General features: G+C 36.7%; 1 protein-coding gene across 9 annotated transcripts in view; it reads left to right on the top strand.

The window, feature by feature from the left end:
* The window catches only part of CCDC141 (coiled-coil domain containing 141), an 89,291-nt gene extending 64,837 nt beyond the window's left edge, over positions 1–24,454 (top strand). Inside the window, exons 21-32 of one of the 9 annotated variants that reach the window (XR_009958855.1) lie at positions 974–1,157; positions 2,377–2,486; positions 5,890–6,003; positions 6,770–6,856; positions 10,481–10,631; positions 11,172–11,367; positions 13,347–13,519; positions 20,770–20,927; positions 21,026–21,155; positions 21,250–21,415; positions 21,689–21,939; positions 22,057–23,759. Coding sequence is in view for 7 of the 9 variants with exons in the window: in XM_062579378.1 (XP_062435362.1) it covers positions 974–1,157; positions 2,377–2,486; positions 5,890–6,003; positions 6,770–6,856; positions 10,481–10,631; positions 11,172–11,367; positions 13,347–13,519; positions 20,770–20,927; positions 21,026–21,155; positions 21,250–21,415; positions 24,163–24,286 (1,593 nt within the window). In the remaining 2 variants the exon portion in view is untranslated. Of the gene's footprint in view, positions 1–973; positions 1,158–2,376; positions 2,487–5,889; positions 6,004–6,769; positions 6,857–10,480; positions 10,753–11,171; positions 11,368–13,346; positions 13,520–16,214; positions 16,969–20,735; positions 20,928–21,025; positions 21,156–21,249; positions 21,416–21,688; positions 22,000–22,056; positions 23,760–24,162 lie in introns of those variants that run through there. The other 8 variants (XM_062579379.1, XM_062579378.1, XM_062579381.1 and 5 more) reach the window with 8 other exon arrangements.
* The last annotated feature ends 543 nt before the right edge of the window (positions 24,455–24,997 follow it).

The raw sequence follows: 24,997 nt of genomic DNA, 5'->3' as shown, positions 1-24,997 counted from the left end.
CATCTGTTCTGAGTCAAGAACATTCCTGTCATCGTTGCTTATTTTTAGAATTAATTCTGTTCAGATCTCCGCAATGATCTAAATATATGTTGAGTAAATTCCCTTAATAATGGATCATAATACTAATTTTTGGTCTAAAAGAAGTTACCAGTGTCCAGTGATCTGACAAATATGTTGTTTCATATATTGTTAGCAAAACAATTTCATAACAGTTGTGCATTTACATTTTTTAACTTCCCTTTTCTTTGGAGGAAAGAAATTATTTTCCATGGCTAAACTTTAAGATGTTATTTACTCTAGGAGCATAAAATGGCACCTCTTACTCAACAGTTTTCTTTCAGAGGATAAATCAGTCTTAAACATTAATTTTAATGATGATTAAAAATAGTGATTTTTTTAGTTGCTTGCCATAAAGCTGCAATGCAGATAATGCTGAAGTGAATACCAGATTCTGTCCTACCCTGCGTGTTGTTAACCAGAAGTGATCATCAAGAGCATGTTCTAAAGCGCGTTCTTGTCAGTAGAGGACTCAGCAACTTTAATGGTTGCTGAGAATAAACCCTGTTTCCCAGTAGACTAGATCAAATCAATCTTGCTGCCTTTACACAGGTATAGCTGTGGCCAGGATATGAGCTCTGGGGAATTAGCCAGCTGACATTCGAGATGGAAAGAACTCGGGGATAAAAGATGTATTTGCAGAAGCATTAACTAATAAAGAACCTCACTGTGCTTGTAAAATGAGCATGGAGCTGGTGTTTAAAGAAAATGCAACAGCTATTAATGTTTGAAAAAATATTGGTAATGAAAAATGTTTTCTAGATTAAATTGTTACCAGAAAATTTAGGGCATACAGTATGTCATTGATTATTGAAAGTTTATAGAACAGCCCTGTATATTCTACAAAAGCTTGAACTGCTAAATTCATCATGATGCAGTTTTTAATGTGGTGTTTTTGTCCTTCCAAATGCACCAGTGTCAATTTTGGTTTGAAGATGTGAGTGCAACAGTTATTAGAGTTCGCAAGTATTCTTCAGAGTGTAAGACAAGAGAAGCAATAGAGTCTCTCTACAAGCAATTCAATAAGTTTATTGAGCCCACAGTGCCTCAACAAGAAGAAAAAATTCAGGAGATTACAGAGCTTGCTAAACGTTTATATGGTGAGGAGCTGTCTGGTAATGTACCTCATAAAACCACAACAGCTTAGGATAGGAGAAAGCAGATTCCTAATTTGTTGTTTTAAGAAGAAAAATCCATGAAAAATCAAGTGCTATGTCAAGTATTGGCTGGGAGAGAGGAAGAATTTCAGAACAAGTATTTTGAAAATACAAATATGAAAATACTGTAAAGGCTGATAGTTGCTTGGTCTTCTGTGTACAGTCTGGGTTCACCTTGAAATCGAAGTGTGAATGTCCTTGTAATATTTATGAGTTTGGAAAAAAGACTTCATGGCTTATGCTATCTCCTGACAGGCAAGCCAGTGATATATCTCGCTGCTGAGTGATTTTTTTACAATAATGCTGTCATTACCTAGTGATATTTGGTTGTTAACTTTCTTAAATATTGTATTAATGAAAGCTATAGATTGTTCTGTAAATACTTTATTTACACGTTTATTGATTTGGACATTGTTAACCAATGAGACTGGGAGTTAACAAATTTGAAAATTTGCTTATTTCTCCTGCTCATAATGTTTGTGTAGTTGTTGAAGTTACTTTATCCAAAATTAAAGTGTCTATCCAAATGTGCAAGAATAAAATGTAGCCTGTAAAAAAAAGTACTAGATCTGATGAAATGTCACCAAAGTCAAACTGCACTTTGAAGTCCCTCTAATTCAGTGTCAAAAAGCCTCTTTACAGAGTGCAGATGCCCCTTATTTTTTTCTGTCTTCTTAGTGTTTTAAACATTCCTATCGGTTAAAAAGGAGCGAGGAGAACGGATTCCTGACACCAACTGGTTAGGAAGACTGGGAGAAAAGAATTGCTTTGTGTTCTTTGTCTTTACATGGGAAAAGGCTTCCCCATCCCACCTCTTCCACCCCCCTCCCCCCTTCTTATAATTGAGATCTAAGTACCTCCTACATATATAGTCAGGCTGCTAATTCAGGGAATGCCTTAGGAGGCCACTATTTTTTTAAGAAATGTCACTAACCAGATAGAAATAATTTTGAGAAGACCTGCAGAGACTGTGAGGGCCCATCTCAACTAAGGTATTAATAGGTAGAAAAGCACATTACTCTGTATCACAAAACTGCTTCAGCAAAACAAAACATACAGAAAAATATAATTATTGTAATATTCTGGGGTTACAAAGTACATTGATTATTAAATATCTATTTGAGGCATTCTATTTTACCTTTATGCTATTTTCCCTTTGCAGGTATTGAAGAAGGAAAGAAATATGCTGAAAAAACCATATTGAAGCACAAAGAAGTCCTTAACTCTGTTGATGAGTTGTGTAGATCTCTGAGAGAATTTAAGGAGATTCAGGTATTTTTCTTTTACTGGGAGATTGTATTGCAACTGCATAAAAATATCAGTTCTGGTGTCTGGATCAGTACTTTTAACATGAGATCAGTGGCAATAGTATGAACCACTTCTTAACTGTTCATTTTTCCAGACTTACTTACATTAAGTAATGATCATATCAATGTGGTGTTTTTTATTAGTGCATTAAATACTCCTCCTAGATTTCTTTTTCTCTACTTCTTTCAGACCCATTAGAACTTTCAAGTAACCTTTAGGGGAAAAAAGTCACTGTTTCTTTCTCTGAGTGTCTAGACAAATACTCTTCCCTCTTTCTACTTTCCTTGGTACTGAAATATAGAGAGATGCCTGATATATAGAACGCTGAACAATCTAGCTTGGCTTCTTCTGTGCCCTGCTATAGAAAAAATCATCCTTATAAATAAATTGTGTTAAAGTTGGTCATTTATATTAGAAAAGCCTGATTTGCAACATAATATTAGAGAATGACAATATTTTAGCTTCATATTCTGATAAGCTTCTTTAATTAAGCAAGATCAACTAGAACATATCAACTGAGGGGAAATTACAGAAAGGAAGCAGGTGGTAGATAGATTTTCCTAATAAAGACTCAGTTTACTCCATCAGCCCCTCCAAAAAAAGGAGTGCATCAAAAATCTCCCACATATGACCATAGGGGTAATTCTTTTGTGAAGTTAAAAATTGTTATTTAAATTTAATTTATTTAATTAAGATATCCTGCAGTTGTAGACACTGAATGCTGTTTCACATATCTTTGGAATTATTCATTATTTTTCATAATATGAAATCTGAGTAGCACTCAAAGAAATTATCCAGTAATACTTTAAAAGCAATAAGAGTTTCAAAAATTACAAATGAGTTCCAAAAGTCGTTAGACAAATGAATGGAAAAAAGTCTTAACAAGTCTGTCAAGCTCAGTTTCTGAATGCAGCTTCTAGCTTAAGTGTTCCTCACCTGCTGGTTGCATGAATCTGGAAAACTGATCGCTTTGTCTTAGAGCTGTCTTTCATTTTTTCCTTAAGTATCTGTCACTGGTTGTTGTTAAAGTCATGGTGCAGGATTAGGGGAATCCCTTTGATTAGTCATAGTACAACCATTCTTGTGTTAATATCTCATTTTTGTTTACAAGCTCCTCCACTTTTGTTTTAGGTTTTTTGTCCCTTCTGGAAGAATCTTTTAAGTGGATCCAATATTATTTTGGAATTACAAAGATACATACAGCTCTATAGTTAAGAGACACCCAAAACTGATAGACAGGGATGCACAGGAAAAAAAGCCCCAAGGGAAAGAAGCAGTGTCTTCCTTCCAAGTGTTCAGGAGCAAGGGGCAGCTGTGAGATTCAACAATTTACTATATTGCTTTAAAAATCACCCTGATGTAGACAAAGCTCTTTAAAAACTTGTGCATGTCCCATTTAATGTTTTCTTTTTCTCCTCTTTCCAGAAGGGACTTCTCCAGAAAGAGATGTGGGAGGATGAGGTAGAAATGCACTAACAGATCATATAATAGGGAATTCTTGAGAAGGCAGGAACAGCTAGTGGGAAACTGGCAGGGCATGAAAGAGGATTGAAGCTTGAGGGTGAAAAGGAGTACAAGAAATGAGAAGTGCAGAGGACTGTGGACAGAGGGGTATGGAAAAAGCAGGAATTTGTTTGGGATTTCATGAAAACTTGCCTTGCTAGTATAAAGAAACTTCAGTGTAAATGCAAATTAGGTTTCTCAAGACTCCCTCCCCTGTCCACGCATGTTATATAAATGCTATTGTCTGCAGGACAATAGGAGCACCATGATCCCAGAACAGAGCTTCATCCTTTGGTCTGTTTTGACAGCTCAGTGTAAGCTGGACCATTTCAAGAGAAGTGGAATTTCAAAATGTTTGTAATTTTTTATTCTGACTAATTTTGCTAACTCCAGAGGTATCGTTCTTTAACACAATGTTGCTTGGAGAACATATTCTTTTTCAGCTAGAACCATTTGTGCACTATTTATAGTTCTTATTTAGATAATTCTTGAAAATCGTTAAAAGAAAAGCTATGTCTAATCAGTCAAAAGAAATAGTATCAAAAGTTGATTTTCTACAACAGGGTTATTTTTTAATTCTTTTTCAAATGAAAGATGTTCTTTTCTATAATATGTTGTATTTTGAGAGCTAAAACTAATTATTTACTGCGGATTTCCAGTATATCTGAGTAGTTGATTTCTGTATCTTTCAATGCATAACTCATTCAGTAAATTATTCACACAAATTGGCACCCTGAATATGGATTGCTCTGACTATGAATTCAGTTTGTTCCTGTCATTTTTAAAGAGTTAACAAATGAAGGGGAAATGACACATTGCATAATCATTCCTGATTTTACCTGGCTGTAGAATTTCATAAAAAAACACTGTTGGGTTTTTTTTTTTCATATGAAACAGTAAAGATTCCCTTTTCTGAGGGAAAAAAACAAGATTGAATTGGATAGACTTGTTACATATTTAATACTGGAATGGAAAATAGTAAGATAGTATTTTATTATAAGAATAGCTTCAGATAGCTAGAAAAATGAAATACATAAAATTGTAACAATGAAACTTCTGCTTTTGCTTACCTTGAACCACTGTGGTGTTCTTTGAAATCTCTAAACTTCTGTTATAACAGTTTTAAAGGATTTGTGAAGTCTTCATCAAATACAGTATGGTTTTGCAGATTTCTGTTATGTTTGTACTTGTTTGTAAGAAATTGTGTGGTCTTTGAGGTTTAAGCTCAGTACTAATAAGTACTAGCCAAAAAGAATGATAAGTAGCTGATGAAATTTGAGTTAACTCCATTCTCAGTGGATATAGACTATCCAGCTGGGAAGTAGAGAGATCGAGTAAAAAGCATATACCGATGGAAATTAATATGGTACCTAGTTATGTTTTATGTTTAGAAAACCTTTTCCCCTTGCCACCTTTCAGACAATTTGAACATTCTGGGCATTCCCAAATGACCCTTTCCTCTCTGGAAATGACCTCTTGAAATGTCTTTCTGTTGGATTTTTTTTCTTCATCCTCTTTTTTCTAATAGTTTGACTTTCCTAATCCTTTATTTTCCCTTAGTTATCCTTCATATAGATTGTTTAATGTTCCTCAGATTCTTGGCCAACCATTTGAATTCATCAGTTTGTGGTGGCCTACACATCCTACATCTCAGAAAAGTTCCCTTCAGCTCTGAAAAACTTGGTTTTTGCTTATCCTGGAATGAATCAGGTTTGCTGAATATTTCTGCCATGAGGAATTTACTCCTGAGCTGATGAAATTTTATAGATTAGATTTCACTTTTTTTTTTATTACTATATTGTACAGAATGTAAGTCAGTGTGTAACTACCAATTACTACCTCGCTGAATTTTCTTTTTACGTAGCAGAAAGGTGAGTTTGCTGAAGAGCTGGCTGCTCTACAGGAGGCAGAAAGAGGAAACAGTCAAGATGCGCATACGGACGTTATTAAAGACAAAGCAGGGAAACAAACGAAAAAGGTTAGTTAGATTTTCTGGATGAGAACTATGTGTCTCAGACTTGGTGTACCGAGGGAGAGTTTGTTGCTTTTTAGTCTAGAGCCTCCCTTTGGATGGACATCATCAGTATACTCATTGTATGGTCTTTTCCTCTTCTGGTTTTCCTTTTTTTTTTTTTTTTTTTTTAAGTTCCCTTTACATTCCAATCAAACTCCATGATCTTTACTGCTTTTATTTTTTTTCAGCCTTCCTCTTACTCAGGAGTAGAATACATAGAATTTTTACATAGAATAGGCTATAATCAGATGATAAGATTGACGATCTCCTCTGAAACTAGTTTTCCATTTTAGTCACCAAACTGTTGTTTATTGTTCTCCATTTCTCTTCTTTACATAAGTGTTGTCTTACATGGCACTACCTTTCCTTTTCTTCATACTCTTTCACCAGTGTTCCTTTTAGCCTGTTACCAGAGTATTTCTAAATCAATCATCCTCAATGTGACCATTCCCCTTTCTCTCAAAGGAGACCCAACTCTGCTCTTTCCTTTCTAATCAGTCTTATGGGATATGGAAAGTAATAAAGAAGATTACTGTTAGTATTTCCCAGAACGCTAATATTCATGTTTCCCTAAGAGACAAGTTATAAATGTACTAGAATTATAAATACTTCCCTCAGAGCTCAGAATTTGAAACAAATAATGATAGGTAGGAATTATGATTTTTTTTCTCTGCACAATTATTAAGGTCTTCAGCAGAAAAAAAAGATTTTTTTAACATTATTCTTTCAGGTGAGATCAGATACATTACGCTTGAATTCAGAAAGCATTACTGAGAAGAGAAACTATACTCCTCCTCCTTCTGCCAACAGTAAACAGGTATCTGCTGTTCATTTTGCTATTATGTTTTTTAATTAAATTGATAGATATTCTTGTATACTCTCAAAAGAATTTTACCCCTTAATTCACTGCTTCTCAGAAATGACTGCTACTTTTATATACAAATTGATGTGCTCAAATTCTTTTCTCATTTATACTATTACATATCCAATGTAAAACCAACATATCAGAATTACTTCACTTTTGCAACAGGTGAACAATAGGAAAGCAGTCACGCAGAAAGAGCATGTAATATAACTACAACTCTCTGTATAATATCACATCATATATAATCTGCACTGCACTTGGTATAACACTGTACATCAAATAAATAACATCAAATAGTTAATAAATAAATCAATATCAAATAATTTTTGCCCTTGTTTCGAAACACTTTAGTTACCTTGTAATTGCCCAAATCCCATGCAGCAGAAATCATAAATCAATTATAAAGTATGGATTATATGTTGATGACCGTGCATAAAAGGAACAAGGTAGTGAAAGTTAGAAAGACAGAAATCCTACATGACAACCATGTTTTAATCATGGATATATGATAATCAAGTATGAAAATTTTCAAATTGTCAATGAATAAATGTAGTCTTTCCTGCAAGCAATGCAGGAAAAAACCTTGAAAATGCATGAGATTAGTTTACAGAACATTTTGAAACCTTGGGGTTATGCTTTATTTAATTAAATGTAAATAGTGTACTGTGAAATTTTCTGGTAAGTTAGGTTGAATGGTAATACATTTAAGTCTTTACAGAAGAAGGATGAGTTGATGATTGATTTATAGCTTTAAAGTTTATATTTTGCAACTTGATAATGCCAACCAGCACTACAAGACATTAAATTGTGGAGTTCTGTAGTAATTCAGCTAACATTAACATTCCCTTCATTTAAATGCAGAATATCCTTCTCTCTTTGATGAGCCATAACTTTATCTCCGTTCCAGGTCAGTGGGGTTTCACTGTTGAGTTGGAACCCAGGTTTCCCTCCTAACTTTGTGACAGTTCCAAAAAGCCACCCTCAGGTGCCTCTCCAGTATACGGCCGCAGTCATATTTTGTGTTTTGCTAGGCCACAGCCTTGTCAGTCCTTGCCAGGCTGTGCCTCAGCTGCCAAGGGGAGAAGTCAAGGGAATGTGAAACCTCAGATGTGAGGTATGGCAGCTGTGATACCTCCACCCTTTTCATCACTCCATAGTTCACTTCCAGAAGTAGCAGATTCTTCTCACTGCGCCTTTTTCCATCTTCATTTCCATCTGTTTTGAGAAAAGGCCTGGCTGAGCCCCTCATTCAGTTGGCTGGCGATATCCAATTTTGTCTACACTTCTGAGAAGTTGCAAACTAGTTTTGTTGTATTAATTTGCTTCAGTAACTGTCACACTCTAAAAAATAAAATAAAATAAAAAAGCCTAGACCTTCTCATGGCATATTCAGCATTGTACTTCTTTGGCCCCGGGTGACATACCAGGGCTGAAAGTCCTCGGGGTGGCCAAGCTTGTCTGGCAGCATGCCCACCATCCACCTTTTTCCCCATTGCATTAGTATTTTCCCCGGTGTCATTTCCCAGCAATCTCTGGAGCAATTTTGTTCTATTTCCTGACCCCTAAATGTGGTGACTGTGAAACCGGCAGCACAGCCCCGCACTAGGACCCGAGTTTAGTCGAAGGGGGATCGGTCTTCCCGCGGCCCCCGACGTGAACGGCGGCGGGAGCACCCGTCAGCAGACTCGTGTTAGCAGGCAGAACGACTCTCAGCCCATGGCCCTGTTCAGACAATACAGACGGCCTCTTCAGGAATCTGACCTACGATTTTTAAATATACCCGCTCAGAATTTAATATTCTCAACTTTTTAATCAGATTTTGGTTTATTAAATTTGTTAGTGCAAGGCAGACCAAAATAGCCTGAATTCTTTTGCAGAAGTGTCTGTTAAAATCTGTTAGAGTATCAGAGACTTGCAGATCTGGTCAGGCTTAAAGCTCAGAGAGTTACTTACAGCAATTGCTGGTAAGACTAAAAGAGCTGGATGACAGTCAAATTTATAAACAGATAGAAAAATTTATTGTATGAACATACTGGAATTAATCCCCTCCAAATAAAAATTCCCTAGAAATAGCTGACAGTCAGATCCAATGAAAAAATTGAATACATACGGTAAAGAAGTAACTCTTAGTAGATATCTTGGTTTCTTTGAATAGTTGGAGAAGGAGAAAATTGGCACACATTTCACCAAATTGGAAAGCATATTACTTTTCGTGTTTATACCCATGATGTATTTATACTGAGATGCATTTTGGGGATCAGAGTTCATCAGGGATGTTTGTAGAAAAAAGCTAAACACCCAAAACTGAACCTGATCTTACTACTGAATTAAATGATTTAGACAAAGTAGATGCGTTAAAATTCCAGCTTTCTTCTACTTGTTTATCCGTGGGTCTGGCATGGACCACATGGCTTTGAAATAACACAAGTATTAAGCTGGAAAAAGAAAGGTACGCATCCGTTTCTATATTAATACTAACATCTCTACAGGACCAGGGCAATTTGAGGTTATATTTTTGTTTTTATTCTGTTAATTTTGTGTATGGGTTAAGTTATATTTAGAGCAGTAAAGCAAAAAGAGAGGTCTGATGAATGTGCCAATGTATTTTTGTGCTGGATATTGCTGAAGAGATGTGGTTCTGAGAGCAATGATGACCTGAATATCACCTGTTTGATTTGGTGAACAACTAGAGATGATAGAAATGTTGCTTACTAAATTAATTATTTTTGTGTAGAACTTAACAGCGATAGAATTCCATAAGAAAATGTTTTGTAGGTTTTCGCTAAGAGCCCTGGTACAAATGGAATAGGCCTGAATATATGAGTATACAAAAGCCAAGAGGTAGATTAATTACAGAAATAATAAATCAGATAAGGACTTTGATGCTTTGCCATTGAAATTAATGCACTTGTGTGCCACATCCATTCGTTCAGAAATACGAGTGGGTTTTTTCAGGATCAAAGGTAATAAGATTTTGTCTTTTTTTTATTTAAACAAGATCTTGAAACAGCTGGCCAAACAGAAAAATATAAAACAGTTGGAAAATATCTTAAAGATCTTGATTTAAATCCCTAAATCTTGAACATGACTAATGGCCCTATTTCTCCAAGAATCAAAGTGCAATATCTTGACTGTTAGTATCGATTTGTATTGCCATGTGTCTGTTTCCCATTTGGCATAATTATGCCACATGCTCACCCTCTTCCCCTAGTTACAAATACTCTCATAAACAGCACCTAGAGGAAATCCACAGGTTGTCATTGCTTAGCAAAAGGGGTACTCTACATTTTATTATTACTGTTATAATAGTCAGAATCTAAGTGCTTGTACTGTAATTTTTGTCAGTCCATTCAAGATATTCAACATTCCAGTAACCTACTGCAAGCTAATGTTTATTGTTTTCTGCACATTTCCTCCTGCTTCTCAGAAATGATTAATATAGCTTAATTACAAGAACTTTTTCTAATATTGTTGTTATCTTTTGCATAAACAGTGGATCCCTAGAATGATAACGCCTTCTCTATGTTTTTCTTTTTCTTCCTCTTTCACTTCTCTTCCTTCCCCTCCTAAATTAAGGAAAGGAATAAACTGGCTGATATTCCAATTATCTGCCCAGCTGGTGAGGATTTTGTTTCACAGGATACAGAGCTGTCATCTTCAGCCAAAGAGGATAGTTTACAGACTGAGCTCCTGGCAGAAGAAATACCTTCTGGAGATGAATATGAGTGTATATCACCTGATGATATCTCTTTGCCACCGCTTTCCGAGACACCAGAATCCAACCTCTTGCATTCTGAAACAGAGCTAGAAGAGCAGTACTGCTGTAGCACTCGTAGTCTGCATGTCAGGTCCTTTAGCTTGCAAATGCAGAAAGACATTGGTAGTAAAAAAGGGGCTGAAGCGTCTGATCTCTTAACAAATTTTGCTTATGCTGATGCTACAAATGATAGAACGGAAAGCCCATCAGATCAGTTTGAGAAGTTTTGTATCTCTTCAACAGATTCTTGTCCAGAAGTCAGAGTGGAATCTCCTCTGACTTAGAGTTTACAAGAAATTCCTGAAGCTAGCACTGCTTCCTGCACATTAAATGCTAAACCAACATATAGCATGATAAGTGAAGTGTGCAAAACACATTTGCAACACCTTGAACTTGATAAAAGCATGGTAGAAACACAAGAACAATTGCATGACTTGAATAACTTTACTAAAACCCAGGATGGGCTGCATGCATTGCCTGATGCATTCTCAGGTTTTGTGTTTCAATCAGACACCACCAGAAGCTGTCAGAGGCAGATGGTCGCCCGAGGAGAGATTAGAAGTGCATCAGAAAAGAACAGCATGGTCAGCCTTTCTGGACAGGCGCCTAACTTCTCTCAGCTTCTGTCTAACATAACCGTCACGGAAGGTTCTCCGGTAACTTTGGAAGTAGAAGTAACAGGATTCCCAGAGCCTACACTGACATGGTGGGTAGCTTATAACGAGAAGAACTAAATATACCTACTAGTAAGACAAATTGAACCACTTATAACTGTAGTAATTAATCCAGACACTAGAAAAAATGGCTTGTGTCCTTTTCACTCCACACTTCTGCATGGCTTCCACTTTCAAAATTGTTTTGACAATTAACCTACTTGAAATAATCTCTCTACACCTAATTTCATGAATAATGAAAGCATCAAACCATTGTAAGCATATCAAGCATTTTTTAAACAAATGTAGCATGTACTTTTTACGTTCATTCTCACTCTGACATTCCGCATCTTTAGTAACTTGTGAAAAAATGCCCACTCCAGGTTTACTGTAAGTGAACTCCTCTGCATTGTTTCAGTAACTTGCCATTGTATATTTATATATAACACACCCAAATATGTATTTATAGCCACTACATACCCACACGCGCGCACGCACATAAGAGTTATCAAAAACTGGAGAGATGTTATATGTTAAAAAAAAAAAAAAGGGCCTAAATGTCTGTACTAGAGCACTAGTTTTCTATTAAATATTCACTCACTCTCTTTTTGAATTGCTGTATGTCCAGTGAGATTGTTTTATACTATATTTGTTAGAAATATAGATGGTATAATATAAATACATTTTAAGATGACTTTTCAGAAATCCTCTGCCAAAGGCAGAGCCTGAAATAGTGGCAAAATTTCAGCATTAATCCCTTATGTGATGGGATATTTTGATAAAATTTTATTTCACTTGCCGTGTTCTCATCTTTCCACACAGCAGCCTTTCTTTCCATATATTAAATTTAGATATGCCTCCTAATAATGTTAACATGAAAACATTTACAGTACTGCACGAATGAAACACTTGTACTGTGCAGGAGACAGATTAAAATGTATTAATTGCACACACTACCTGTAAACTTTTAGTAAGCTGAATTTTCTTCTATGACATTGAGAAAAATACTGCACACTGCAACATTGGCAGTATACTCTGTTTCTAGCAATAAAGCAACTTAATTTTCAGTTCTAGTACTCCTAATACTTGGAGAAATATTGCTGGTGAAACAAGAGGTACTTTCAATTTTGTTTTGTCACTAAGAAGCCTTAATTTGGCCCAGAAATATATACACTGTCAGTATATAGTATTTTGAACAACAACATGCAACTGATGGCATTTTGCACATTAGAAATTTATGAAAATAGAAATGATATTTTTATGATTAAAAATTCAGTAGCATAACAACAGTACCATGTATTTTATATTGATGTAGACATTTTATCAGCTGTATATGTGGAAAAGCTCTTTGCATTTTAGTTAGGTTAAATATGCTGAAATACCATCAGCCAACCGCAGCCAGAGTTTTTTCTCACTTCCAATCAGGAATAAATATCAATTAATACAGGCTGAAAGAGCCTCAAGTGTTAGAATATGACACCAGTTCCTTGAAATAGCTCCTGTCACGTTGTTGTATACTTTTTGATGATCTGAACTAAGTAAATGTGTGTGTGTGGAGGGGAAGGGGTGGAGGAACAAATCCTGGGCTGCTTTTCGTATCTGAAGACATGGGTTCAGAAAGTTTTTATGTTGCTTGTTCATCGTAAGACCCTATTCCCCGAGACTGAACATGGACTCATTTAATACCTTATTAGCAAAAATGTTGTTCCAACACAAAACTGAGGGTGCAGTCCTTTATGCTACTCTCGCCAGTACTGCAGTGACGTGACTGGGTGACTTGCCCACGCAGGACCATTTTCAGAACCGTGGGACCCCCATTTTCTCGTATTAAGGATAGATTATCCAGCGATTCGAGTCACTTAAACATACATCCATATTGATATATAGCTGTTTAAAAACGAGGGATGAGCGCACTGCAGCTAGCTCCGTCTCTTGCTGCCAAGTTAGCGTTATAGAGGTTGTCCGAATTCGGAAAGTTCTGCTGAACGTGCAGGGATGTAAATCTGACTTGAAAACTGACTCTCTGCTTCAGGTACAAGAAGGGCCAGAAACTGACTGCCGATGAGCACGTAAAGCTTTGGCAAAAGGAGACAAAACACACGCTGTTCATTCGGGAGGTGCGTGACAAAGACGCTGGCCTCTATGTTGCTCGGGCTAACAATTCGAATGGTACTGTCTCGTCAAGTGCCGTGCTCCGTGTGAAAGGTAACAGGCCGCCTGTCGCAGGAGCAGGCTGGGTGACGCTGTGTGTCCTCTATATTGGCGTCTCACTAATGTACTGGCTATTCACTTAAGTACAGTATTGACTGCACTGGACTTAATTCTCACGTACTGAGACAACGTGAAATTGGCCTTCTGACTGCATCCTTCACAAGCTGTACCAAACCGCTTTTGTGTCGCACTTGATACTGCTTGTTTCTTAATGCCAGTATTATGTTTGATTTCCTTTGTCATATGGATGTTTAGATAAAAAAAAAAAAAAGTTACAAATATTTTCTAGGATCTTAGGTAGAGTTTTGCTTTTAAAAAGTTTCATGTTAAAAGCATTGAGAACAGTTTTAATGTTTATAGGCATCACATGCTAAAATGCACAGGTGCGGTGCTCAGATCAGTGTATATTTTATGATACGCTTTTGGTTTTGAGGGGATTTTTTTAAAACATCAAACGTGTTATTTCCAACACCATTTTTTTCATGTACCTTTTAAATATTTTTCTTTGTGGGATAAGGCTTCTTAGTCATAACATTCGTGATCGCACTAGCGCGGATCAGATCTACATCTCAGTTTCAGCCTAGGGAAAAAGCAGATAGTCTCAACAGGTGAACGTTGCAATACTTCGAGTGGAGATGTGACTGTCTGCACTAGGAGGATTTGACCCAGAATTGCCAGGATTTGTGTAAGATTAAAATTCCCCAATGTTTACAAACTAAGACTTTTCAACATACCTATCTTCCTGCTGCTTATGTTGGTCGTAATGCTTGTGATACTTTCTCTGCCTTTTAAAATTAAAAAACCCCACAAATATTTCAAATAATTCACTGAATTGTTAATATAAGACAAAAATGTAATAGTTTATAAAGTGAGCATTTGTGCACATTTCAAATTTTAAACCCACTGATTTCAAACAGAATCAACTGAAATGGGGAAATAATGTGCACCTACAACAAGAAAATACTGTTCTAGTTTGGTCAAGTAGAATGTTTCTATAATTCAGAGTAGTAACATCCAAACCAGGAATTTGTTCACTTATGTATTGCATTTCATTCTTGATGAGGACAGCTCTAAATACTGTTCATTTTTTTTAAAAAAAATAATTTATTTAAATATTTGGTAAAAGTAAAATAACTGAGAATAGAAGATTTCATTTATAAGCTCTCAAATGTAAATTTTAATTTCTTCTTTAGCTCCAGAACTTGTTGTATTTGTACAGTAAAAACAATTGATAAACAGCTGCATAGTATTTTTTGCATATCTGATTTGCAGCATTCATATTATGACTCTATGTGGAAAACTTGTATGGAGGAAATATTTACCATCTCTTGCAAAATTTGCAGAAAGAAAATAGCCTTTACTACACAGCATGCTGTGAGCAGAATATATATTGCAAATTGCAAGAGGTCATTGAGACTGGTGATTGGCACTTGAATATTTTGGCCTATTGACTGCAACTTTATTAAAATTCCTGTAACTTTGAAACAGGAGACGTCCTCAAGGCAACATAACCTCACGGCAATAAGAGAAGGGAGGAGGAGGTGGTGAGCAAATGGAGGACAAATAAGCTCTATCTAGAATAGATATTCTAGATAAGAGTAATAAACTTTAATGCACAACTTTCAAAGTCCGGTCATCTCCTGGAAATGTTGATCCATAAAAACTCTCCCAGGCATATAAATGACCTCTTTTCTATAATTGAACTTTCCATTTCACAATAAAGCTAATTATAATAATTACTACCATTTTGAATATTTCAATTTTCATAAAACAAAAACTCAATTTAATGGTTTTGTCTCCTTTTGACTTTACACATCTTCTGTAGCTGTTATAAACAGATAGCAGAGAAACTGTGCAAGAAAGCTGACTTGCATGAGTGTTTTGTTAAGCAATATTGTGGAAAGAACATCCAAAATGCCCTTTCTACATGGTGTAAGATGTTGCCTGCTGCGGAGCTGCTAGTGCTTGGTAGCTGGATCCTGTTCATGATACACAGCATGCTGACAGCCAGCCACCAGCGAGTAGGTGAAACAGTCTAATTCAGTGCCAGTTAGTTTTGCAGTTTCTATCAGTTTTTGTTTTCAGTGGATCAGAAGTTACATAATACTGAGATTCAAGCTAAGAAAACCAGACCACCATTGATAGGGTGATCTAACCTCCAATATCGCTCCTGACAGACTGGAAATGAAGGCTGTTTTAGTATCACCCATTTTCTTTATGGGTGTTAGTAGACCCAATGAGTCTCCTAGGTGGCAGCTGCTCTTCAATCTTCTGTTTCTATTGAGAGCTACAGCTCTGCAAAAAGCCAATCATTCAGAAGTTAGAAGTTTTCACGGATGTTCTTTTAATTTATTGTCTGCCTTTTCTAGAACAGGAATTGGAGGTAGCTTGAATCTAGGTTTGTACTTGGATCTGAGTGCTTGCTGCCACATGTGAAGAGAACATCAACTCTGTAAATTAAAGAGGTAGCAAGCAGACAGAATTACTGCAGGAGTGTGTACAAATCATGGCAACAAATTAATTCCTCTCCTTTCTAGCACTTCCTGATTGCATCCTACAGGCTCTCGGTGGTATGAGAGAAGCAGCTTTGCAGGCCTTCTCCCTGATAAATGTTTCCATTAAAGCTGCATCTGTTCCTGTTGCTAACTTCGCTTAAGATTACTATATTCCTAGTCTTTTGCCTTAACAGGCTTTAGAGCAAGTGGAAGAAATCTGAGTTTCTTGGTTCACCTGAAATTTGACAGCCAGAATCCAAGGCCAGTTTGCAGAGTTGTGTGTAGGTAAGAGATGTTGCTTTAAGCCCAAGCAGGATTTATTCACTCTTTTTATTTAGTTAGCCTGTAGGCAAAGTAGTCTGTTACTGGAGTTTGGCTTATCCTCCCACTTCTAGGCATAACAAGGAAGACCATCATCTTTCCTCTAAGAGGAAAAGAGTTAAAGAGATGCCTTGGAGAGATAAAATTTTATTCAAACTTACAAATGTGCACCTACCTATGAACAGGTATACTCTGCCTTTTACAGTAAAGCTCTCAGTAAGTGTAATGCCTCTTATTGGGAAAGAAAGTGGTGAGCAACGTTGCCTGACTGCAAGAAGTGGCATTGTGTACAGGAGTATTTACATAAGATGCAGAAGTTTGGAGGGGAAAAGGGTTATATTTTTTTTTCATTCTTCAAAAGAAGCAGCCTGACTGTGGCCCTGGGCGGTGTGCGTAAGTAGGCAAAGGGAGGCAAAGGCATTTGGCTGATTGGCTATGGATCAAATGTGGCTGGAGCTGCAACGCAGAAGGTGGCTTCCTCTTGAGTGATTGATAAGGTATATCTATTTCTAGACTTTTCTCTGGAAACTTAGCTTGGGTAAGCTTGTATTTTTTTGTTTGCATATGTCCTTTGTAGCTCAAGGAAGCATGTGTCTTTAAAAAATAAAGCTCCGCACTCAGATGTTCTTTGAGGTTGCCCCGTGGTATTCAGAGAAACCGGAGCTCTGCATATGGATATTTCAGATAAACTGGGAATATCAGACCCACTTGGTGTTCCTTAATAAAGCTCCTTTCGATTTTGCTGGAATCTTGAATAAAACAAAATCTCCACGCAGTAAAATGCAGTCTCTTAGTTTAGGGCTTAATTTAAACTCAAAGAATCTGAGGATAATGAGCAGTGTTGTGTGAATATTGTCTGACCAGAATCTCAGTCTAACCTAAATTTTTAGAGAAGATATAATTAGGAGGAAGTAGAGAAAGTTGCTAATAACGCAGTACAAGATACTGAGAGGTTTGAAATTATATGCCCAGAGTAAATAGATTAAGAATAACCATGAGGCAAGTAGTAAAAAATAACTGTTGAAAACAATTTGGCATGACCTGGTGTCTCCTGTGAGTGAGAGACTGGGGATGGAAGCTGTGTAATAAAGCCAGACTCATGTGATCTCTCTACCTGCAGGTTTTGTCCAGAGCTCTGTGTTTTCCTTTTCGTGCCTACTATTTTATCAGTTTGCAGTAAAATATGACTATGTTTAATGTTATGAATTGAGGGTCAGGCACTAAATGGACAAACTTTTTATGTTAAACTATGAGAGTAGGATTTCATCTGAAATGGTCCCCTATGTAATGCTGGAAACAAGATCTTTTTTTTTTTTTTTTCCTTTCTTTTTTCTCTAACCTTCATGGCTCATGGGATGACCAGATGTCCAGCCTAGAAATAATTTTTTAATTGACACATTGTTGTAGCTTATTCTGACATCTCATTATGATATTATGAGAAAACTCTTGGTGAAGTATAGCCATCCATTCCAGTTTAAAGGTTGATGTTACTGGCAGAAGATGAACTCTTCTTTTTTGCGGAAAACTGGCCTCCTGTTGAATACTAGCTGTACTTCAGAGAGCTGAGATAGCTGTCACTTTACGGTTCTCTTTGCACATGCTTTTCCCTTTGTTGTCTAGAAAATGGTTGTTTTGGTTTTTATGTTTGCTGATACAAAATCAAAATGTGACCTGATCATTGTTGTCATTCCACGGACATATCTTTTTCTAGTTTGTTTTTTTTATGATAAACATCATCCCTGGCATCGCTTGCAACCTGAATTCACAAGGTGATGCAAACCTCACAAGCTACAGAGTTTGACCCAAAACACCAAAGGGGAGTGTCCAATACCTGCTTAATGTTCTCCAGTGGAACACAAGCTATACCTCCTCTTCTGTGTAGTAGATGCATCTCTTTACGGTGATGCACATGTTAGCATTTCATGTTTAGTCCGTAGCTTCAACATAAAAAACACTTAACAAAATTTTGTTTTGTTTTTTTTATCTCCAAGCCATAGACCTACTTGTTTGATGCACAATAAGAGAAGAATAAAAGAAAAAGAAAGACATTTTGCATAGCTGCTTTATTTACAGTAGAAATTCAGTTGTCTATGCCAACTGGCATAGTGTAAATCCTTCTTTACGGACAGATTTATTGCCATTTCTGAACTGAGGAAACAAGAGGAAATGAACACTTTTTCAGGAGTTATGAGGCTACTTCAATGTTAGTTGTAAATCTGTGTGGAATGTATTGGCATTTTGATTCTGCCTATAGTGAATAACGGCTTCACAAATGTAGACTCTATACAACAGTATCAACTGAAAGAAACAAGTGAAAGGAACGAATATAGAACAAATAGGGAAAGACAAAAGGAGAAAAGTAACAATGATAAAAGAAGTAGAAAACATTAGGAAAAATGTAGAGGGAAGGAGGAGGGAGATGTCTGACTAGTTGCCAGAAAGCTCCTGCCTTGGTGTTAGTAAGAGACTAATTCCAGCAGAGTGGGAATGTGAAAGATCTCTCCCTGTCTGCACCTCTACCCCTGCAATGAAATCAGTAATATCGGGACTTTTTGCTACTGCACCTTTATAGAGCCCTAGCAATCTTTAGAGACAACTTGTCCTAGATTCCTACTTTAAATAATCAGAAAGCAGATGTAGAAAATTTCCTACTGCATTTCCACTCTTGACTCTACTGCCCGATGTTAGTGGGCAGGCTCAGGTATATCAATGACTACTCTTTAGGAAGGTGTAATTTCCCTCCCTTGATAGGACTGGCCATATTGAACAGCTATGTGCGACCTAACGCCAGCTGTGTGCAATGAAGATGCAGAGGCGTAAACTTGGTTCTGCAGCCGAAGTGAGTGAAGCTGCAGATCCCAAGTCCCTGCGCTTCAGGTACGTGCGATACAACGGTGCTGGCAGACCGTGCCTGCTGGCTTTCAACAACTGAGAACAGAGCTGATTTATCCACTGGGACTGGCTAGTACATATCTTAGGTTATGGGAAGGTAAAACTCGTATCTACTTCTGCTCTATGTTGTGGCCTCAGACCTACGGTTTATGGTAAGAATGTAAAAGCAGGCGAGACTTTATTTTACATTGAAAGCTTATGGCAAGTAAGAGCTCACCTAAGCAATGGATTTATTAATACAGAGAGTGAAAATATGTAACCATGCTGGGAGTCCCACATTTGGCAAAAATAGTCACAGACTCAATATATTTTGTGTTCAGATGTTATTGGGTACTTTTGTGAGATATATTGATTTTTGTTTCACAATACTGCAAAATTATTTCTCCTAAAAGAGTGGAGTGGTGTTGGTCCAACTGTGAAAGGATTCAGGCCCTCTTATATATCAAACATTTCAACAACTTTCCATTTCTGAGAAGCCTGGTGGTAAGTGTTTTGCTAAATAATGTGGACATTTGGTACAATTAATCATAAAGAGGAACAACAAAACATTCTTTGTCTGATAGAAAACTATGATGTTCACTTTTGTTGTGATATTTGTATGCACGTCTGTGTATTAGCATCTGGGCTGCTTTGAATTCTTTATTTTGTGAATATTTAGCCCAAGTTCTGAGATCGTTTTGTTTTCTAATGTGGCCCTCGAGGTAGAATGTAAGTGGAATTTAAGGTAGCAGTATGGTGAGCAAGTAAATCCAGCTTTACAGCTCAATAAATAATGTGTCATGAAGCAAGGCTCTGATTTAATACGCTGACTGCTGAAATTTCTTCAAACAGTTTTGATGAGTTTGTATTGGCCAGGCGCTGTATTGGCTCAGGTATCATCTGTCCTCCCACAGCTGGCATGAAGCCAGGATAAACTCCATCTCATGTGCTCTCATTAATGAGACATGCGCCCACGCTTGATCTGAATCAAATCTCTGTTGGATGATCTGGTAGTACGTGGCCAAAATAACCATGACCGAAGCAGTATTTAGGCCCTGTTCTGACCTTCAGCATTGCTATTTCTATGTAGGAATAGAACAAGAGTGAAATGTTTCAGCAACGCTTCAGTCTGGAAGAAGGAAATCTAAGCAAGTGAAGGAAGAGTCTTATCTACAGCAGTAACTAAGTGCAAGAGTTCGCTGTCTTGACTTTGTCCCTTTAAATTTCTGTGTGGAATGTTTACTCTCTTACTCTTCACTGAACCACAATAATTCACATATATTTATCGACCTACACAGGGAACACAATCATTTAGCTTCACCATGAAACTAATGTTACTATGCTGACGCATGAAAGTCTTTGATGCTTAATATCCATGTGTTTCAGGAAACTCTACAGTGTATAGATAAAAGATACTTGTCTACTACCATCTTGCAGAAAAATTCTGAGTTCCAGGCATCAATAAAGGCTCTTTGTCATGCTATGAGAATGTTATAAAAATGGATTTTTGCTTTGTTCCTTAGTTATGCCCTTTAAAATACAGCAAACTTTTTTCAGTACAAGGAAAGCAGCCAAACTTCATACGAAAATTTGGACATACAGCTCTACAAGAAGGAGAAGATTTAATCCTACATTGCAGCATATATGGGAGGCCCAAACCACAAGTCTCCTGGACTAAGGATGATATTCCAGTGACAGCTCGAGGAGGCATCAACGTATGTCCCATTGTTCTTGAAATATTTCTTGGGAGGAAGATAATACGTTTTACTTCGTGCTACTACTAATCTCCTATGTGCATTCTATTCTTTTACAGACTGAGAAATTAGGAGACACCTATTACCTCTTAAAAAGAAATGTAGTGCTTGCTGACAGTGGGAAGTATATCTGTGTTGCCAGCAATGAAGCTGGGAAGGCATACTGTTCAGCTCTCGTAACAGTGAGAGGTGATCCACCCTCGCCAGCTGCATGCTTTTAAGCACATTACTCTACTAAATAAGAGACTTTTTGCCACTTACTGATGTGCATCTTTTGTTTCAGAGAAAAACAAAAACCCAGAAATTGCCTCTGTAACTCAGACTAAAACAGAATGGGAACATGAATACCTGTCAGGAAAAGTGAGTGGCACTACCCGTGAACTAGTGCCAGCCCGGGGCACCTATTACGTGAGAGGTCAAAGACCTGCGGCTAAGCATCTGCCAGTAAGGTAACTTGCAACTTAATCGGTGCTACATCTTAATAGCTGTAATGACCTTAATGTACAAAGTACGTGTCAAATATGCTTTCTAATCCTATATTCTGAATAATGTAAATGAAGTGCATAATGTGGTGGCCTTTTACATTCAATAGTTCATCAGAAGATATTAAATTCTGTTAGTTTAAAGACCTTGTCATAACAGAATAGAAAATAGAATTTATGTGGAATAAGGTATTTAGTTCAGTGAAGTAACTTTTTCTTAATCTTGATATCTTAATCTAGATGCTAAACTAAGACTGAACAGCATAAAGGCACAAAGTATTCCAGAAGTTCAAATGGATACAACTACGTATTTTTCTTATGATGTGCAGATGAACTTTGGTTGTGGCATAGGAATACACTGTTAGCTAGCCTGTCTCAAACGGGTTTGCTACTCACGCACTGAATCCTACAACTATCTTCTGCGTCGTAGGTTACTTGAAAAAATGATTCCATGAAAATAGATCAATCCATTTCCTTTCTAAGGGAGAAAGGTATCTGCCATGTCTAGCTTCCTTATTTAAATTTGCACAAAACCGATGTATATCATTCAAAAGCCATGATTTTTTTTTTTTTTTTTTTTTTTTTTTTTTTTTTTTTTTTTTTTGCAGGAGCACAGTACTGCTTATATATATAGTGTCAATGCTCAAGTTAGGGCAGTTGATATCATATATACAAATTCTCTTTTATTATCACAGTATATTATTCAGTATCACTAACATTTAACAAATGCTAAAAGAAACACACGGAAAACTCCAATAGTCTGCGATTTCTTATTCCAGAAAGATCACCATCTTAACAACATACTGGATCTGTAAGTTATCCTGTTACACAAGTGGCCTTTGACTTTTTTTGCAGGCAAACACTAAAAGATTGTTTGTCTGCAAAATAATGCCATATTCATGATAACTTAATTTTAAAAATATGACATCAGCAAATAAAATGAGATCTTCAAAGTAAAATTGTGAGGTTTTCTTGATAAAAGAATTATTTGACAGCTGTGCCACGTAGAAGACAGCTAATATTTTTAATATTTTGAATCCTTAATAAACAAAAGGAAAAATTTCATAATGAAACAACAGACTGAGTTTGAATGCCAAGAAGAAATACCACTAGGGCATGAAGTCTCAAGCAGTAATAGAATATGTAATCAAACTTTTCTATTAGGTAAGCATCTTAAGAAGTAGTAGTAGCAATCCTAATAGCACAGAACAGTCATTAACTGTTAATTCATTAAGGATGACAAAATTCCTCATGGTGCAACTTGAGAAATTTAGTGTGATATATGAAGTCAGTAGTTGTTTTGGTGACTTGCACAAATAATGTAAAGTAAATTTTGCAAGGTAAATTTTACCTTTTGAATTCAGGCTCTTATATCCCACTGTAGTTTATGCTGCTAAAATCTTTTGAGCAGTGTGTTCGGAGCAAAAAAGTTCTTATATCCTGTGACAGTTATCAGTTCACTGTTGACTTTGAAATGTCAGATTAGAAGAGGTAAGCCAGGGATGACAAAGAAACCTGGAGTGCAAGACTCGAACTGGCTGGGCAAGAAGGCTTGGAAGGGCAGGATCTGCAGGTGGGTTGGCGACCGCAGTTGTGACGCAGAAATGGTGATTCCTGCTAAGGAAACACGTTCCACAAGAAGAGCTGAGAGAACCAAAATAGCTTTCCTGTGGTGAAAATACTGCTCTACTGCTTTCTTGCCTTTGCTTGTTTACTTTTATTCCAATTGAAGTGAATGTTTAAATATAGAAAATTTCATGAAACACTTCTGAAAAACGTTTAGGTGTATCAAAACTTTACTTGAGTAATACTGATATAGTTCAACAAAAGTGAACAATTCTGCTAGTAATGCTTATTACATGTTTGTCAAAATAGTGAGACCATTTTACAGTGAAAATCTGGTTTCATAATGACAAAATAAACCAGCTTCCTTCATGGAAGGTGTTTGGAGGAATGTATTGGGAAAGAGGCTTCATGACTCTCATGCCTTTAAAGAAGTAATGATTAATGTGACCTGGGAAAATAGCTGCAAATCTGTGGGATTCCTGGTCTGTCAATGTCTGCTTAAAATGTTAGATTTACACTGTTCACATAAAAAATTATAACCTGAAAAATGCTTGAATGTTTTCTGAGCTTTTCATGTAAAGTGAATACTATAGAAGAAAGAGCTAGAATGGTGGGTTTTTTCTTCTTTTCTCAGGTACAGTTGTGTGCCTAGATATTGAACAACTTGTAAAAGGAAAGGAAAATTGTTGCATATGTTGATTCAAAAGCTGTTCTCATTTCATTAAAGGCTATGTTTACACTCTCACTCATGTTTTGTTCTGTGCTTTTTGTATCACTGGGAGATGTCAGGTATTCCAAGGCAAAAAAAAATCAAATGTTAATTTTACTTAGGGCAAATAGATAACATATCTGTCAATATGAGTAAAACAGATTGTACAGAGAGGTTCAATTTTGCCTTATTATTTTTCATCTCTCTTTTGTTTTTTGTACATAAAGTAGCTGCTAGTTATTAGTTATTATCAGTAAAACAGATTTTAGCTAATTTATGTGCTGCCTGGAATTACTATGTATTTGATCTTTAATCTCTTAACACCTCAGAAATATAGACAACAACCTATGTCAACCACCAGAGTGCTGCTTACAAAAGGGAATGCTACAGCTATCGCTAGTTAAAATGGAGGTGATGATAACTGACCCTTTTTTAACAGGTTTAAGGAGAATCTCTGGCTTCAGGGTGTGTATATTGAACTTGCGAGGCCAGAAGAGGTTATCTACAGCCTGGACTGTGACCCTGTTCCCCTGGCTGCTGCAGAGGATCAGAAGAAAGACTGAACTACAAGATACCTGGTTCACGAGGGTGCTCGGTTTGCTACACTCCTTTGAGGGTGGTGGCCATGAGTCAGGAGAACGGGAATCTCTGAGCACCATTCAACTTGCATTTAGGTTAAAATTTGTACTGGGTTTCTCTATATCGTTAATAAAATTCACCTGTGCACAGCATTTGTTAGAGAGTGATTTCTAACTTCTTATGGTTTTATTCTGGGTTGTGGAAAACTGTAACAGAGTAAGACGACAGAAAAAGAGAGACATTAGCATCTCATTACCCCTTAAAATTACAATCTTCTTGGCTCACCAGTAACTGCTGTTTTATTCTTGTATTAATTCCATAAATGCAATTGAAAGGGAATATGAAGAGTGAAATACAAGCACTAGTGAGGGGAGAGGCAATCTTCTTTCTTCCACTTCCTTCTTTTAGTTAGACTTTGGGGTTCTTCCCCCTAATATATACAGCGAATTCAGACATAAACCCGGCTTCCAGAATGGGGACTTGACAGAAAATGATTTTGTAAAAATAGAATTATCCCGTGTGTTAAATACTCTGTTGGTTACCATATTTCTAGCAGCTTTGAGACTTCCAGGAGACTGGGCATTGAAAGGGGTGATTAATAGTAATAACCAGCCTTGTCTAATGCATGCTTACTACCAAAAACATCTCCAGGTAAGAGGAACTGTTTAAGGCTGTGTAAAATCTTCTCTACTGCT

Source organism: Rhea pennata, chromosome 6 (genome assembly GCF_028389875.1).
Source record: "Rhea pennata isolate bPtePen1 chromosome 6, bPtePen1.pri, whole genome shotgun sequence".
NCBI lineage: Eukaryota > Metazoa > Chordata > Aves > Rheiformes > Rheidae > Rhea > Rhea pennata.
Note: the sequence above shows the minus strand (reverse complement) of the source record. Positions and strands in the feature narration are given on the sequence as shown.